Below are 16904 nucleotides of genomic sequence, written 5' to 3' on the forward strand. Positions count from 1 at the left end.
ACAATTTAAATTTTTTTTAAAATAAGCATGAATTCAACTTTATGGCATAAATTAAAAATCAATGTGTATTTGCAATTGTTCTTAATTGTTTCAGACGATTAAAATGTGTTCATTAAAAAATGTCTGTGATGGTCCTAAAAATAGGCTTCATTGTCTTCATGCAAAATATATATATATTTTTTTTTTTCCAAGTGAAATATGACCCTTCTTGACAGTTTTCATTAGAATCACCCCCGTAAGTAAACCAGTTACACCTGCAGTGCAGAATTTAGTTTTGTTTCTCAAAACTTTAAAATACTGATTTTCGTAAACTTCATTGGCAAATATAAAGGTATAGAAATCTGACTGTACAGAGCAACAAAAACACGTGAACACTGATAAATCGACATACCAGGGGCGGCTCAGTAACGGAACAAAGCCAAACAACTGAAACTTTGAAGTCCTACGAAGTCTAGTTGAGTTGGAGTTTCGTTTTCTGCTTTTTTTTTTTTTTTTTAAACAAGGAAATATTGTTTTGTAAATCAGGCACACCTGGGTTTTATACACAGTAAAGAGCTGAGACACAGTTTCCATAGCAACCGACGACTGTAAGATTATGATGAAGAGCTCGTCACCTCTTTCATTAGTCCCACGTGAGTGACAGAAAAAAGAGCGTTCATCCTTCAGTCCTCGGTTGCCATCTCTGTGTTTTCTTCATTATTTGTGAGAACTGTGTCCTCTTCCTTTGACTCCATAGCATCTTCCGTTTCAACGGTTTCTTCCTCCAAAGTGTCAGTATCTCCGAGCTCCACCTCCATCACCATTCCTCCTTCTTCTGTTTCTTGCTCCTCACGTCCTCGGTCCTGCTCTTCCTCTCCACAGCTCTCCTCATCATCCTCGTATTCCTCTCCCACTCGCACCACTCTGATATCGCTCATGTCCAGAGCAGTCAAATCCTCTTCCTCCTCTCCGTCGCTCTCTCTCTCGTCCGAGTCGAGCTGAGTGGGAGGAGTGGAAGTGCTGACCTGCTCTGGCAGCTCATGAGTGTCTCTCTTGCAGTAGGAGTATCGGTGGTTCATGTGCTGAGAATAAGAGCCTGAGTGAGAGAAGCGCTTCCCGCACTTGTCACACTGGTAGGGCTTCTCTCCGGAGTGTAGTCGTGTGTGCTCGATCAGGTGGTGCTTGTGTTTGAAAGCTTTATTACAGATGGCGCACTCGTGAGGCCGCTTACCTGGAATGATGAAGCAATACGATGAGGTTAGGACAAAAGAAGCACATATTAACAGGTACAATGGCTGGCAAATTTTTTCAGGCACTTTCAAAATGTATGAATTCCACTGCATTAGATCAGGGGTTTCAAACTGTATAATATAATATATGATATAAAATAATAATAAATAATATAATACTATTTTAATACAACTTCATTGTAAAATAAATGTAAATGAAAAGGAATAATTATATTTTACTCTAGAGTTGGAAAATAATTCTTTTGTCTTAATTTCTCACTTGCAAGAGTTAAATCATCATGCTGTTATATTAGCAGAAAACTAATTCACAAATGTATTTATAGCACTTCACTAGATTTGTAATTAATCATCAAATCATCCACAATTATATGAATCTGAAAATAATGCACAATGTGTTCCCAAATGCATGTTTATTATGCATACATTATAATATCTATCTATGTATATATATATATAATTGTTAATTTCCCCAGATCATCATATTGTTCATTCAAAAGATTGTTCAAAAAATGTCTTTATGAAATTAAGAAAATTCAATGTTTTACATATTCACAGACTCCTGGTTGAAAACAATGGTATTAAAGGGGTCATATTTACATTACATTTACATTTAGTCATTTAGCAGACGCTTTTATCCAAAGCGACTTACAAATGAGGACAATAAAAGCAGTCAAAACTAACAAAAGAGCAACAATATATACTAACCCTAGCTGCCTCTGCAAACAAATGTTATTTGTAACCAGGAGGTGGCGCTATTGCACCATATGTTTCGTGTTTTTCTTTCTGCCTTTCTTAATTGCGAACAGATGTTGCTTGATACTAGTCTTACAACCAGAACAGGATAAAAGCTTCCACAGACTCTCTTCTCCTAACTCAGATGCTACATAAATTTTTTAAATGTTTTACTGAGATTCCCTAAAAAATGTTGATTATGGAGAGCTTTGTAGGGAGCTGGTTGATTGTTTTGTTTGAACAGAGAGGGAGGCAAGGTTTTGTCATTTTTTTTTCCTTAGTGAAGAGCTAATTGTTAGTGAGTTTGGTTTTATCATCAGTTTTCATCATTTCTTATTTATTTTTTACACTGTTATTTGAGGACATGTCCCTCTCCTTTTCTATTTATTGTTTTTTTAATCCTTATTTTATTTTTTATAATGTTTATTTTTTAATTTGAAGGTCTCTCTCCTGATGATTTAAATCACTGCCCAGGTATATCTTAAACTTTATTTTGCTTTATTATTATTGTTATAATTACATCATATACAGTGGGTACGGAAAGTATTCAGACCCCCTTAAATTTTTCACTCTTTGTTATATTGCAGCCATTTGCTAAAATCATTTAAGTTAATTTTTTTTCCTCATTAATGTACACACAGCACCCCATATTGACAGAAAAACACAGAATTGTTGACATCTTTGCAGATTTATTAAAAAAGAAAAACTGAAAAATGCTCAGTATTTAGTAGAAGCACCCATTTGATCTAATACAGCCATGAGTCTTTGGGAAAGATGCAACAAGTTTTTCACACATGGATTTGGGGATCCTCTGCCATTCCTCCTTGCAGATCCTCTCCAGTTCTATCAGGTTGGATGGTAAACGTTGGTGGACAGCCATTTTTAGGTCTCTCCAGAGATGCTCAATTGGGTTTAAGTCAGGGCTCTGGCTGGGCCATTCAAGAACAGTCACAGAGTTGTTGAGAAGCCACTCCTTCGTTATTTTAGCTGTGTGCTTAGGGTCATTGTCTTGTTGGAAGGTAAACCTTAGTTCCAGTCTGAGGTCCTGAGCACTCTGGAGAAGGTTTTCGCCCAGGATATCCCTGTACTTGGCCGCATTCATCTTTCCCTCGATTGCAACCAGTCGTCCTGTCCCTGCAGCTGAAAAACACCCCCACAGCATGATGCTGCCACCACCATGCTTCACTGTTGGGACTGTATTGGACAGGTGCCTGGTTTTCTCCACACATACCACTTAGAATTAAGGCCAAAAAGTTCTATCTTGGTCTCATCAGACCAGAGAATCTTATTTCTCACCATCTTGGAGTCCTTCAGGTGTTTTTTTAGCAAACTCCATGCGGGCTTTCATGTGTCTTGAACTGAGGAGAGGCTTCCGTCGGGCCACTCTGCCATAAAGCCCCGACTGGTGGAGGGCTGCAGTGATGGTTGACTTTCTACAACTTTCTCCCATCTCCCGACTGCATCTCTGGAGCTCAGCCACAGTGATCTTTGGGTTCTTCTTTACCTCTCTCACCAAGGCTCTTCTCCCCCGATAGCTCAGTTTGGCCAGACGGCCAGCTCTAGGAAGGGTTCTGGCCGTCCCAAACGTCTTCCATTTAAGGATTATGGAGGCCACTGTGCTCTTAGGAACCTTAAGTGCAGCAGAAATTTTTTTGTAACCTTGGCCAGATCTGTGCCTTGCCACAATTCTGTCTCTGAGCTCTTCAGGCAATTCCTTTGACCTCATGATTCTCATTTGCTCTGACATGCACTGTGAGCTGTAAGGTCTTATATAGACAGGTGTGTGGCTTTCCTAATCAAGTCCAATCAGTATAATCAAACACAGCTGGACTCAAACGAAGGTGTAGAACCATCTCAAGGATGATCAGAACAAATGGACAGCACCTGAGTTAAATATATGAGTGTCACAGCAAAGGGTCTGAATACTTAGGACCATGTGATATTTCAGTTTTTCATTTTTAATAAATCTGCAAAAATGTCAACAATTCTGTGTTTTTCTGTCAATATGGGGTGCTGTGTGTACATTAATGAAGAAAAAAAATTAACTTAAATGATTTTAGCAAATGGCTGCAATATAACAAAGAGTGAAAAATTTAAGGGGGTCTGAATACTTTCCGTACCCACTGTATACTTTTTTTAATATCAGCATTGGCTTTGCACAATGTAGCACCAACAGTTGAGGTACATTAAAGGGTTAGTTCACCCAAAAATGAAAATTATGTCATTAATTGGTTCAACTGTAAAGTTACGAAGCGTCCAAAGTGACGCAGTAGAGACGAAAATGCGGAATAAAGTTATTTTTGTTTTCTTTGTACAAAAAAGTATTCTCGTAGCTTCGTAACTTTACAGTTGAACCACTGATGTCACACGGACTACTTTGTCGATCATCTTGGTAGAGGGAGGGTCAGAGAGCCCTCAGATTTAATCAAAAATATCTTAATTTGTGTTCTGAAGATGAACGTAAGGTCTTACGGGTTTGGAACAACACGAGGGTGAGTAATTAATGACAGAATTTTCATTTTTGGGTGAACTAACCTTTAAAGTACTGGTCTATTTTGGTTTTTAATATTATCTAAACATGAACACATTTTTAAGTGTCTTAATTACTGTAAATCACGTGTCATTCATGAGCGGTTTTGCATACCTGTGTGTTCATACTTGTGTCGCAGCAGTGAGCTGCTCTTCTGGAAGATTTTGTCACACAGATCGCAGGCGTACAGGCCACCGACAGTCTTCCTCTTCTTCTTCATTAGAGGCGAGTCTTCATCGTTCTGGTCTTCTGACACGCAGTCAGAAGCGGTGTCTGCCACTTTCTGATGGAGAGTAAGATGGAACGAATGAGTCTGGAATGATGTCATGAAGAAAGGTATGTCCAGACCTTAATGTTTGTATGTATTTGTTGTGCTTACCGGACAGCTGTTGAGTATCACCGTCCCCTTTGTGTCTGTCAAGGAGTTGTCAGGTGTTTTGACGCTGGGGTTGGTGGTGTAGGTGTAGGTGAGCTGAGGGATGAAGATGGTTCGTTTGTTACCGGATATTGCCGTGCCGATGCACGGAACACCTCCTGGCTCTGCTATGGCAACCAGCGTTGGCAATGGCGCTGTCACAATGTTTAATGGATCCGTGCCCGCCTGAGTCACATAGATGGTGTTGCCTGGCAATGGTTGCTTCTTGAGGCAGGTGAGGTTGAGCGGTTCCTTTTGGGTGGAGACCGGCAACTTAGCTGTGGTGCTGGCTTGAGTGGGGCTGGACTTTGGGAGCGAGAGATCCAGTGGTTCACACTGCAGCTCCTCCTCCACATCTTCTGTCTTTACAATGACGAGATCATCGGTGGAGACGCTGGCTGGAGGGGAGGCAGGTGAAGCGGCGCTTCCATTTTGGGTGTCCGCTGAGGTGCCATCAAGGGGTTGAGTGGGAGTGCAGGTGGCTTGAGTGGAGTTCATTCCTTCAGGTACAGCAGATAGTGTAGTTTTCTTTGTCAAAGAAGAAAGACATTATTAATATGTTTAGGAAAAACTCATTCATTTTCAAAGGCATCATTAAAGGCAGGGTATGTGATTTTTCAAAAACGCTTTAGAAAACTGATTCGGGCCGAATCGCAAAACAAACTTGTAGCCAATCAGCAATAAGGGGTGTGTCTACTCGTGATGTGCAGGAGAGCGCGTTCAGTGCATGGGACGGACATTAGCCGAGCCGAGCGACAGAAAGATAGAGATGGCGGTTTTGGTGATTTCAAATATCAACACTGGCTACCAGAAATCACTTACTCTGCCTTTAATGACAACCTTATGTCTTAGGCCTGACAAGATTATTACATAATTGCTTGATTATGATCATTTCATTTAATAATCTGTGATTTAAGGTGCACTTTACAAAAACAATATTTGTAATACAATTGCATTTTGCCATCCAAAAGTTTTTAGAACATTGCTGCTTAATATTTTTGTGGAAACGTGAAAAACAGCATTTATTTGAAATATATTATTTATAACAACAATCTGTCTTTGCTAAATTAAAATATGAAGTTAAAAAAAAACAACTTTTGAATGGTTATGTGCACACATATACATATATATATATACATACATATATATATATATATATATATATATATTCTGCAGTAAAACATGAACTTGCGATGCCTTGAAAGTGGACAAAACCGGCTTTTTTGACAAAACGTGTTTAGGGTTCAGATCGCGCTATATGTGGAGAATAATGCAGGGCAATCAGCTCTTTTTTTTTTTTTAAAGTGGCGTTTATCGGTTTTTGCAAATGAACTCTTCATATATATATTATACATACACACACTGTATATTGAATATATATTTTTTCTTTATTTGTAAATATTTTATTTAGCATTTAAAATAGTCATAACTTCTCAGAGCTTTAAAGAAAATCATAACAGCTTATTTTTATCATGAATCCACGTTAAATAAGAATAAATTACTTTTTAAGGTGTATCTGTGTTAAGCTTTTACTTACTTATGCAATGATTTGTATTCATTGTCAGACCAGACAAAATTCATAATTGTGACACCCCTATTTTACAGTTAAATAAAATGTGTTGTACTTACCTCTTGGTTGTTTTTCAGGTTGCCTGCAGCCTGGAGCAATATCCTCTTGGAGCGCATCTTCTGGTACCACTTGTTGACCGCCTCTAGAGGTAACCTGGCTGTCTTGGCAACCTGAGACAGCTGCTCCTCGCTAGGCTCTGGGTTCCGACTGTAGGCCTTCAGAAGAGGAAGGAGGCGTTCTGCCGCTCCACTCTTATCCTTATCCAGTAGAGAGGAGAGAGATATAGTTGTGGGCGACCCTTTGGCATCACTGTCTTGACCGTCCGAAGGCTTACGTTTGCCCAGGGAGCTGTCACAAAGTAGACACGTTGCGTAATTATGGAAGTTATCTCCACAGGCGACGCCGCTGTGAACCGTTCCAGAGTGTGTGACCGGCTCAGTTGTCACTGTTGTTTGTTTTCCTCCTTCTTTATTTTCATCTGTCTGCATCTCTTTGTTGTCCTCACTCTGCATTTCGGGCTCGATCTTGGATGGAGAGGCCGGTTCGGTTTTGATTTTGATTTCTGGTGGGGCGGTCAGGTTTTGTTTTTCACATTTATCCTCCAGCGAACCTGTATTTTCAGTTGTCTCCTTCTCCGCTGGAGGAGTGTTTGTAGTCTTCTCTGGGGTTGATTTAATCTCTGTACTCTGCGTGTAGGAATTGGTGACAGGTATTTGTCGAACCACGAGGCTCTGCGTCCCATCTGCCCTTCTCACCAGCAGTAAAGTTTGCTGGGTGAGCTTTGGTTGTGCCGCCCGAGCTTGAACCAACCTAGCAGCCTGCGCAGGTGTTATCTTGATGATAGACGCCGGTTTGCTGAGGTTTCCAGTTTGGACTGGTTTAATGATGTTTACCTGTGTAGGTTTCGGAGTACCTGATGTTTGGGTTTCAGTCGAGTTGGACTGTACCGACTGAAGCTGCACCACATTTGGCTGTGCGACGTTGGACACTGTAGATTTTGCCTGCGTAATACCGGTTTGTGTTGCTGTGGGCTGCGTTGTTTTCACTTTTACTGCCTTGAGTTGTGAGTCCAGCTGGGGGTTGTAGTTGATGATAATTTTGGCATTTCCGTCTTGTCCCACAACCGGCAGAGAGATGGCAGAGATCACCTGTGGCTGCGGCTGCAACACGACAGCTTGCGCCTGCGCCGGCACTTGACCTACGATTTTAGCGCTCGTTCCGTTTGCATTGGTGCTAGTCAACACCTGCCTGATGACATTACCATCCATCGCTGCGTTCAGCGCGTTTTGTAAGTCGCTAAGGTTGATGCTGATTGGCTGGACAAGCCCGACAGTGGGCAGGACCAATGTCTGAATGATGCCTTGCGGAGCCACGACTCCATTGGTAGTGGTGGCGGCTATCGTGGGCATTGCTGGCGCAGGTTTGGGTTGCTGTTCGACAGGCTCCTGTTTGATCTGTTTCAGGGGGAGCTGCTCTTGCAGAGGCTTGTTGGTAATGTCCACCTTCTCCCTTAGAAGGATGTGTGTGGGGCGAGAAACGGTAAGAGCCGTCTTCACTCCAGGTGTGCGAGGAAGGCCGTTGACCGCAGGGGTCACACTCGCACACTTCTTACTGCTGATGTGAGAGCTGTAGGACCCCGAGTGTGAGAAACGCTTCTGACAATTAGAGCACTCATACGGCTTCTCACCTGGATAAACAGAGATAAAGAAGCTTATCAATTAGAAAATGTAGTTCCAAATATTGGTGTCATGAAAATTTTTGAAAGAAATTAATACTTTTATTCAGCATTAAATGCTTGAACACTAAATGGTTCAAATGTGTCAGACATTTACAATGTTACAAAAGATTTATATTTCAAATACATGCTGTTCTTTTGAACTTGCTATTCATCAAAGAATTCTGAAAAAATATGCATCTTGGTTTCCACAAAAATTATAAAGCAGTTCAACTGCTCAATATTGATAATGATATATGATTCTTGAGCACCAAATCAGCATATTAGAATGATTTCTGAAGGATTATGTGACACTGAAGACTGGAGTAATGATGCTGAAAATTCAGCATTGCATCACAGAAATAAATTATATTTTAAAATATATTAAAATAGAAAAACGTTATTTTAAACTGTAAAAATATTTCATATTTTTTTTGTTTTTACTGTAATTTTATCAAATAAAAGTAGCCTTGATGGACATTAGACTTCGTTCAAAAACATTTAAGAAATCTTACAGGCTCCCCAACTTTTGAACGGTAATGATATATTATAAAGTGCTCAGTGCTTACAAATAAATTAATAAGGAAAGTTCAAATATCATTTTGTATTTATTAAAGGAGATGTTTATACTGTTCATACTTGAATAAAAAAATCATTCTTATTATAATAAAATATTCTAAACTTTATCTCACAATTTAACTTTTTTTTTAGACTGATAATTACCTCTTATTTTTTCAGTCTGATGTGTAAACAAGTTTCCATTTTTTCTTTAGTTTCGGAAACATACTAAAAAAATAATAGACATAGGTTACAAACGGTGTTAATAATGAACCCTAACCTAAAGTTAAAATTGGCCTTAAAGGGATAGCTCACAAAAAAATAAACAAAATCTGTCATCATTTACTCATCCTCAAGTTGTTCTAAATCTGTATGAATTTCTTTCTTCTGCTGAACACAAAAGATATTTTGAAGAATGTTGGTAACCAAACAGTTGCTGGTCCCCACTGTCTTCCATAATATGGAAAAAAAAATACTATGGAAGTCAGTGGGGACCTACATTCTTCAAATTATCTTTTGTGTTCAGCAGAAAAAAGAAACTCATACAGGTTTGCAACAGCTTGAGGGTGAGTAAATAATGATAAAATTTTAATTTTTGGGTGAACTGTCCCTTTAACCTGAGTTTACAAAGACATTAACCAGAGTTACATCCACTGCCAAAATAATTTCTGTACTTCACTGACCGCTGTGTATGCGTAGGTGCTCCTTTAGGTGATGTTTGTATTTGAAGGCCTTGGAGCATTCTGTACACTTGAACTTTCTGTTTCCGCCTGACTGAGAAATAGTCCGCTGAGAAAAGAGAGAGACAGGAAAAGGCAATTGTTTGAAAGTGTTTGAGTCAACATGTGACTGTGAACAAAAGCTCTGTGTGATTTCCTCCACAGAGGTGTGAACATAATGAAGGTGTGAGAGCAGCGCTGTACCTGCTCCCGGACGTGTCTGTGTGCGGTCATGTGACGGACGAGCTGCGTGCGGTATGTGAAAGTGTAGCTACAGAGGGAACAGCAGTAGTTGTCTTCGCTCTTTTCATGGCGTAGTTTAATGTGGTCCTTCAGCGATGTGTGACGCTTGTAACCGCGGGAACAGTGCGGACAGGTGTGCAGCTGCGAGAATGCGTCAGGAGTACCTGACAGACATATGCACAATTAAATAAACTGTAGAGAAAAAAGCTGATAGCAACTGAAGGAAAGACAAAAAAACTTGGTGGATACCATTCTCATCGTGGACCCCTCGCTCTGGCGTTCTCTGATGCTCCTCTGGGACGTCTGAGTAAACATGCTCTGTTTCTGTCTGCTTTTCCTCACCGGCCACTTCATCATCAGCACCCTCTTCCTCATCAGTGACACACTCCTCTTTCAAACACACACAGGCAAATTAGATCAACTAAAACACATACAAATCCCATTTTCTCAGCTTCTGCTCCAGCATGAAATACAGGTGTTGGACAAAATAATGTGAACACCTGGGAAATATTTCTTTATTAAGGTGTTTTGTCTTTAATACAGTTTCCAACTGTCTTAGAATAGATTAATATAATGTTTGATTAGCCTAAAGTGAAAAGTCATGTATCAGAACATCTGTTAAGTTGCTTCTGAGATGCTGAAGGAGGGAATCTGCTTCTCACTCTTTTTTCCATGTCTGTCCACAGTGGTGATCATATGTATAATATAATATTCAAGTCAGGTATTTGTCAGGTTATTTGTCTGGTCAGGGAAGAAGCTGATGTTGGTGCTCCAACTGTTCAGGGTTTATGATCATGACACCTTCGCATTTTACCATTGGTGTCTGGTGAAGTTTTACCAATTACAGCTTTTTCATGGATGTTCGCTTTGTGACGTTTCCTGTGGTTGCTTTTATATTTGCCTTTTGGGTTGAAACATATGCATACTGATATACAAAAACAACCTGACTGCAACCTCGTTTAGTGAAACACACTTTGGCTTTAATCGAAATGGAATATGCACACAGACACTGAATTTTTGGGTTGGATGTAATGTAGCAGTTTTATAAAACTGCAGTTGTAATGATATTTGACCGGGAAGTGGGCCAGTATGGCCCACGCCTATGTGCTATGGAGGCCCGTAAGGACCAGGTTACGCATTACGAATGAATAACGACCTGAGAGAGAGGAATGAGCTCACACACACCTGATCCAGCCATCCTATCCCAGCACACCCTCACAGGCTTGTCAGTCCAGCTATTTGTCCCTTTACCAAAGTAATTTCAAGCTCTTTCCATGACAAGCAGGCTTAAGTGCCCAAAGAAGCCAAGCCTTTCCCAGTTCTCAGCAATTTGAGTTTGAAACTGAAAACTTGTGTGTTACATCCAAAGCTCCCTGTTGTTTTCTGTTCTGTATCTGAATATCCAGGCAGAATATAGTACATGACTTTTTAAATCTGAACAGATTTTGAAAAAAAAATTTGTTCCTTGAAATTACCTGCACAAAGTCATTTCCACATACCTGTGCATGCCAGAACTGAAAATTATGAATTTCTGCCATATAGACAGAAAAATCATTATTTTTTGCCATACAGACAAAAAAAAATCATTCAAAAACCTTTGGTGTTCTTACAGCTGATTTAGATCTCTGCTGAATATCTGGCCCATCCTGTGGACGGCTGAAATCACAGTATTTAGCTATTTAGCAGGTGTGAAGTAATCAGAGATGCTTTTACCCCTGATAGAAACACATTTAAAATGAATCTAATTTAATCTCATTCATTGTTCCAGCCAAAGGAGCTGTTGTCGCTGAATCAGTATGCTGGATCTTATCATGACTAATGCTTCCTAGACTGCCTGAACTTTCATGGTCAGCATCACAGTTATGTTATGTAATTTCATAGTTTCATAAAGTACTTGATTCACAAAAACATTGTCCATACAAGACATATTACAGCTAAATTTCTGCAGGAGCATGCACCTCATTGGAAACTGAAAACAATGTGTTCTAAAATCAGCTCAAAACATCAAACACATTTGATATCTTATTACTGGATGAAAACAAAGTGAAGCTGAAAAATCTCCATGCCCATCATACACTACGCATTTTTCTGTGAAATCTGTCAACTTGGAATGCCCAAAATCAGCAGACTGTCTCTGATTTTCAACAACTATTGTTGACCCCCCCCCCCTTTATTTCCTGCTAAAAGGCTATGAAAATTCGTTAAAAATAAATAAATCCATAAGAGCTCTGTGAATGTTTTGCACTAAACTGACCTTTGACTCTTATTTCTTGTATTAAAGTATCTGGCCCCAGGCTGTCATCTGTTGAAAGAAAAAAAACAAAAATCTAATTACTACAGTGTTTTGATTAGATCAATTTATTATTAAAATAGGATTTATGACACTAAATTATGTTTTAAATTTTGCTCCAACTGTTGTTTTATTATTGTTTGTGGGGATAAGAAACCAAAAAATACAAATCTTTTGCAAAACGTAATAGAAAATGGAAAAACCTTTCAATTGTTTTTAGAGTCATTTTAAATGGGTCATCGGATGCCCATTTTCCACAAGTAGATATGATTCTTTAGGGTCTTAATGAAAAGTCTATAACATACTTTGGTTAAAATTTCTCAATGGTAGTGTAAAAAACACCTTTTTTACCCTGTCAAAATCAGCTGTTTTCAGCAAGCCATTCTAGTCCATGTCACTTTAAATTCTAATGAGCTTTGCTCACCCCGCCCCTCTCTTCAGTGGGGTGACGAGCAGACTGTAAACTTCAGCCGCGAAACTGGCTAAACTAGCACGTTATTAGGAAAGCCGATTTGCAAAGATTCATAAAAAACCCTTATACTCACTTCTTCTGTAGATGAAGCTGGATCACGAATGATTAGCGCGAACTTAGACGCATTTAGGCAGATAGGAATCGGCGCATTCCCTTCAAAATTAAAGTAACGTTAATCCTCTGCGTCTTCAGCGGCTCAGATGTCGGGAGTAAATGACGACTGCTATATTCATTATTACATCCAACAACAAAACACCTCAATCGCTTAATCGGAGACATTCTTGTCTTCCCCTGCACCAGAGTCGACACAATGGCGGACTGATGACAGCTCACTCAGGGCAGGTCTAAGGTAAGACACTAGTGTCAATCAACTATCGTGGGAGGGGCCTGTGCAGAACTACGTCATTCTGACAGGAATCTCAGAACAGCCTGATTTGAGAGAGGGGATTTTAAAATAGGGATTTAAAAAAAAACACTAGGTGGATTTTTATCATTATAGGATGGACGTGTACACACACTTCCAACACACATTTATGTTCAAACAACTTGTAAAGTGAATTTTGCATCCGATGACCCCTTTAATGCTGGTAACCAGTTAACATTATTATTTTGTTCTGATCATGAAACCAAAGAATTGTTTTTACAATAAACTTTCAGAAACGCCACTTTCTGTTGCTTCAATCCCGCACTCTTATGAGGGGAAAAGTTCAACTATCCAATAATAAGTGCGGCAACTGTACTAGATTCTGCACCACAAAAGCCATGCTATGGTTGGTCTCAGCCTCAGACGTCACACCCACGGACCGTTGGCTGAACATCTGATGCATACAGCACACAAAATTGGAAACACTTCGGGAGTTTCTAAGTCGTCATCGGATTGGTTGAATTATACAGGATTTCCGGGAGACATGCGTGTTGCGTTCTTTAACGTTCCACCTGGAAACAAATATGCCGTGACGCCAAACCACCTTATGTTAGAAGAAAGCCGTGGTGTTTACAACTGTGATAATGAGTGCTTATCAGGATCAACTAAATGCTGAATTTTTAAAAGTATGTGAAATATTTAAAGTTTGCGGCATAGAATCTTTAAAATACGTCCAAGAGTTTTACACACGGTCTGTTATTGTGGTGACATTTCCACGCCCCTAAACATGACGCGGCACAAACCGAAACATGATTGGTTGCTTTATCTGTCAGTCATATGGCCTCTTGGGCGGTCCTTGGCCATTCAAAGCGGCCAAGGTCCCCAGCCCCTCTGCCGTCAGTCTGAAGGTCTGGCTACGCGAGACTATGCTATGGTAAGATGTGTTATATGTCAAGCATTAATCACTTATTCTTGCAACTTTCTCTATTACACAAATGTTTACATGGTTCATTTCAAAGCTTTATAGTTTCTGCTCCGAACTAATCAAAATACATACATTAAATGCATTAAGTTAATAATCTCTTATTGTTTTACTCACCGTCCTGTGTGCATGTTTCAGAGAGCTGCCGTGCAGCTTTGAGCTGGAATACTGAGGACTTTTGGTCAGGATCGTCAGCAATACTGTCTTCCTCTGCAATGTGCAGTTTGTCTTCATCATCTGAATCTGAGGTCGCCTCTGGCACGCTGCTAAAACTCCTCACTACATGACAGAGAGAGAAAAAATGACCTGTTTAGTTTAGGATCACAGATGTTCCTATATTCATACTCTTTTTGCACTAATGGCCATGTTTGATTCTCTTAAAACACATGTGCATGTGTTTGCAAACAGGACACTTGTTGTTCTGTTCTGCGGTGACGTGTCTGTAATCAGTAACAGCTGTAATTTTTGGGGTAACAGAGGATTCAAACATGTAAACACACATGCATGCTCACATACAGAAATATATGAGCACACACATACAATAAAAGGTAGAATCTGTGCCCTGAAGACAGGAAGTGAAATTCGGCTAATTTTAGATCAGTTTCCTGCAACCCAGAAAAGCTTTTTACCAGCTGTATGACATAATCAGAAACACAATAGAGAACAAAGGGACAATTTAAACGAGTTTTTAATAGTATTGTCACACATACACAAATTTTGACATATGGATTCTTTCTCTAAATCTGAGAGCACTAGTTTTAAAATGCCTTTCAATTGTGCACAAGCATATGAGGTACTGGAAAACTCATCTCTGATGTGAGTGTGTGTGTGTGCTTGTGCACACATGTCAGGATACGAAGAATATTTCCAGATGTGCATGTCAAATTTGTGTTTTGTATGGAGCTCATCCAGTTTCTTCTGCTGGCAGAATTAGATTTTGTCAACAGGAAGTGATGTAAAAGTGATCTGATAATGCAAAAAAAAAGTTCCTGTTTAAGGTTTCTGTTCTTGTGCACAAAGTTATTTCACATACCTGTGCATGCCAGAACTGAAAATTATGATTTTCTGCCATACAGACAAAGATAAATAAATAATTCAAAAACCTTTGGTGTTCTTACAGCTGATTCAGATCTCTGCTGAATATGGGCTGGGCTGGGCTGGGCTGAAATCACAGTATTTAGCTATTTAGCAGGTGTGAAGTAATCAGAGATGCTTTTACCCCTGATAGAAATACATTTAAATTCCATCTAATTTCATTTCATTCATTGTTCCAGCCACATTAAAAGGAGCTGATGTCTCTGAATCAGTATGCTGGATCTTATGAAAAAATAATGATGACGAATGATGCTTCCTAACTTTCATGGTCAGCATAAGTTAAATTTCATAGTTTCATAAAGTACTTAATTCACAAAAACAAGGCATATTACAGCTAAATTTCTGTCTGTTCTTTACACAAATCTACTGTATCAGAAGCGCATGAATTATATACTGCTATTTGTTTCTCTTTTGGAACCTGACAGCCTCTGGACGCCTTATACTTTCATTGTATGATTGTATGGAAACTAGCAGCATGAACATTCTTCAGAACATCTCCTTTGTGTTCCACAGAAAGAAAGACATACAGGAACATTTGGAACGACATGAGGGTGAGTAAATGATGACAGTTTTTATTTTTTGGTGCATGCTAAATGACACACACTTTTGCCCTCTTTATGGGTGAGTTTATAGTGCAGCACCTGAGCAGCAGACAGTGCTGGCAGTAGACTTGTGCTGGTATTCGGTAATGCATATATCACGGTAATGAATATGCACGATATCGTGGGCACTTCTAAATACTGTGAATAATTATATATTATAAATTATTCAGAATTTTGAATGCATTTTAAGAATACTTTTCCCAGGTAGAGCTGTTCCAGTGTGACCCCATAATCAACACAATCAGGTCACTATGGTAACCTCCATTTCATGTGACATTTCCTGGGATGAGGTGATTTGGCTTGTTATAGAGTGCACCTGCCACCATATGCACGCACACAAACACACATAGAGAAACTCTATGACTTCATTCAAGCGAGTACAGATTAAAATAGGAACACCTGATATTCTGAAGGATAAGCAACTGGAAACACGAATAAACAATTGAGTGTGTTGCACAGAAGAGCATGAACCTTTGAGAATTTGTTTAAAGGGGTCACATGATGCGATTTAAATTTTTCCTTTCTCTTTGGAGTGTTACAAGCTCTTGGTGCATAAAGAAGATCTGTAAAGTTGCAAAGACTAAAGTCTCAAATCCAAAGAGATATTCTTTATTAGGGGTGCTCCGATCAGGATTTTTGAGACCGATCGCAGAAAGCAGTATCTGCCGATACCAATCACCGATACCGATCTTTTTAAAGCCTTCTTTTTATCATTTATAACTATTTATAGTGATACTCCAATCAGGATTTTTAGACATTTATTCGGGGCCTGAATTTCATTTTTGAAAATGGGGGGAATTCCCCTCTAAGGTGACTCTTGTGAGAGGAGAAGCAGCTTTCACACAGGAGTCCGCTACTGATCCGTGGCTGTTTACCACAAACACAACATTTATCCATTATTTTTATTTCAAATCCAAACTTTGTCATTGAAAATGGTTTTTCAGCATTGCAATTCTTTTTTTTACACAGTACAGTAATACATCTTTCACAGACATGTTTAAACACAATAAATATAAACAACACATTATTCAATGCTTTTTACTTTTGCATTTAATTCTAGATTTATATATTAAGTTGCTCAAGCAAGTGGCAAAACAAATCCTTCTCTTATGTTATCACAAACTTAACATTGACAGAAATAGTCAGCTCTACTGCCTTTTCTTTTGCACAAAAAGCCACATGTGTTGACTGTGAAACAGTCACAGTAGACTTTAATAATATGCATTTATGGTGTAATTACTACATTTTCGTGTCAATCCATGGAGAGAGAGAGAGAGAGCGCGTGCGGTGATTCACTCTCGCTGTTTGTGAAATTACGTCTCACACAATATTTTCAAATTACTTTATAAGTTATCTAATGAAGAAATATGAAGGTGAGTACCTCACCTT

General features: G+C 39.2%; 1 protein-coding gene across 4 annotated transcripts in view; it reads right to left on the bottom strand.

Annotated features, from left to right (window-relative positions):
• Positions 1-479: 479 nt before the first annotated feature.
• Positions 480-16904, bottom strand: part of LOC107721717 (zinc finger E-box-binding homeobox 1-like) — a 22272-nt gene continuing 5847 nt past the window's right edge. For 2 of the 4 annotated variants that reach the window (XM_016529862.1, XM_016529863.1), the window contains exons 2-10: positions 13936-14097; positions 11965-12012; positions 9960-10100; positions 9672-9874; positions 9432-9537; positions 6536-8163; positions 4871-5434; positions 4606-4774; positions 480-1210 (exon numbers count right to left, since the gene is read on the bottom strand). In XM_016529862.1, the coding sequence (XP_016385348.1) occupies positions 663-1210; positions 4606-4774; positions 4871-5434; positions 6536-8163; positions 9432-9537; positions 9672-9874; positions 9960-10100; positions 11965-12012; positions 13936-14097 (3569 nt within the window). In that variant the 3' untranslated portion in view covers positions 480-662. The remainder of the gene's footprint in view (positions 1211-4605; positions 4775-4870; positions 5435-6535; positions 8164-9431; positions 9538-9671; positions 9875-9959; positions 10101-11964; positions 12013-13935; positions 14098-16904) is intronic. The other 2 variants (XM_016529864.1, XM_016529865.1) reach the window with 2 other exon arrangements.

This window comes from Sinocyclocheilus rhinocerous, unplaced genomic scaffold, assembly GCF_001515625.1.
Source record: "Sinocyclocheilus rhinocerous isolate Xijiao unplaced genomic scaffold, SAMN03320098_v1.1 scaffold1112, whole genome shotgun sequence".
Lineage (NCBI taxonomy): Eukaryota > Metazoa > Chordata > Actinopteri > Cypriniformes > Cyprinidae > Sinocyclocheilus > Sinocyclocheilus rhinocerous.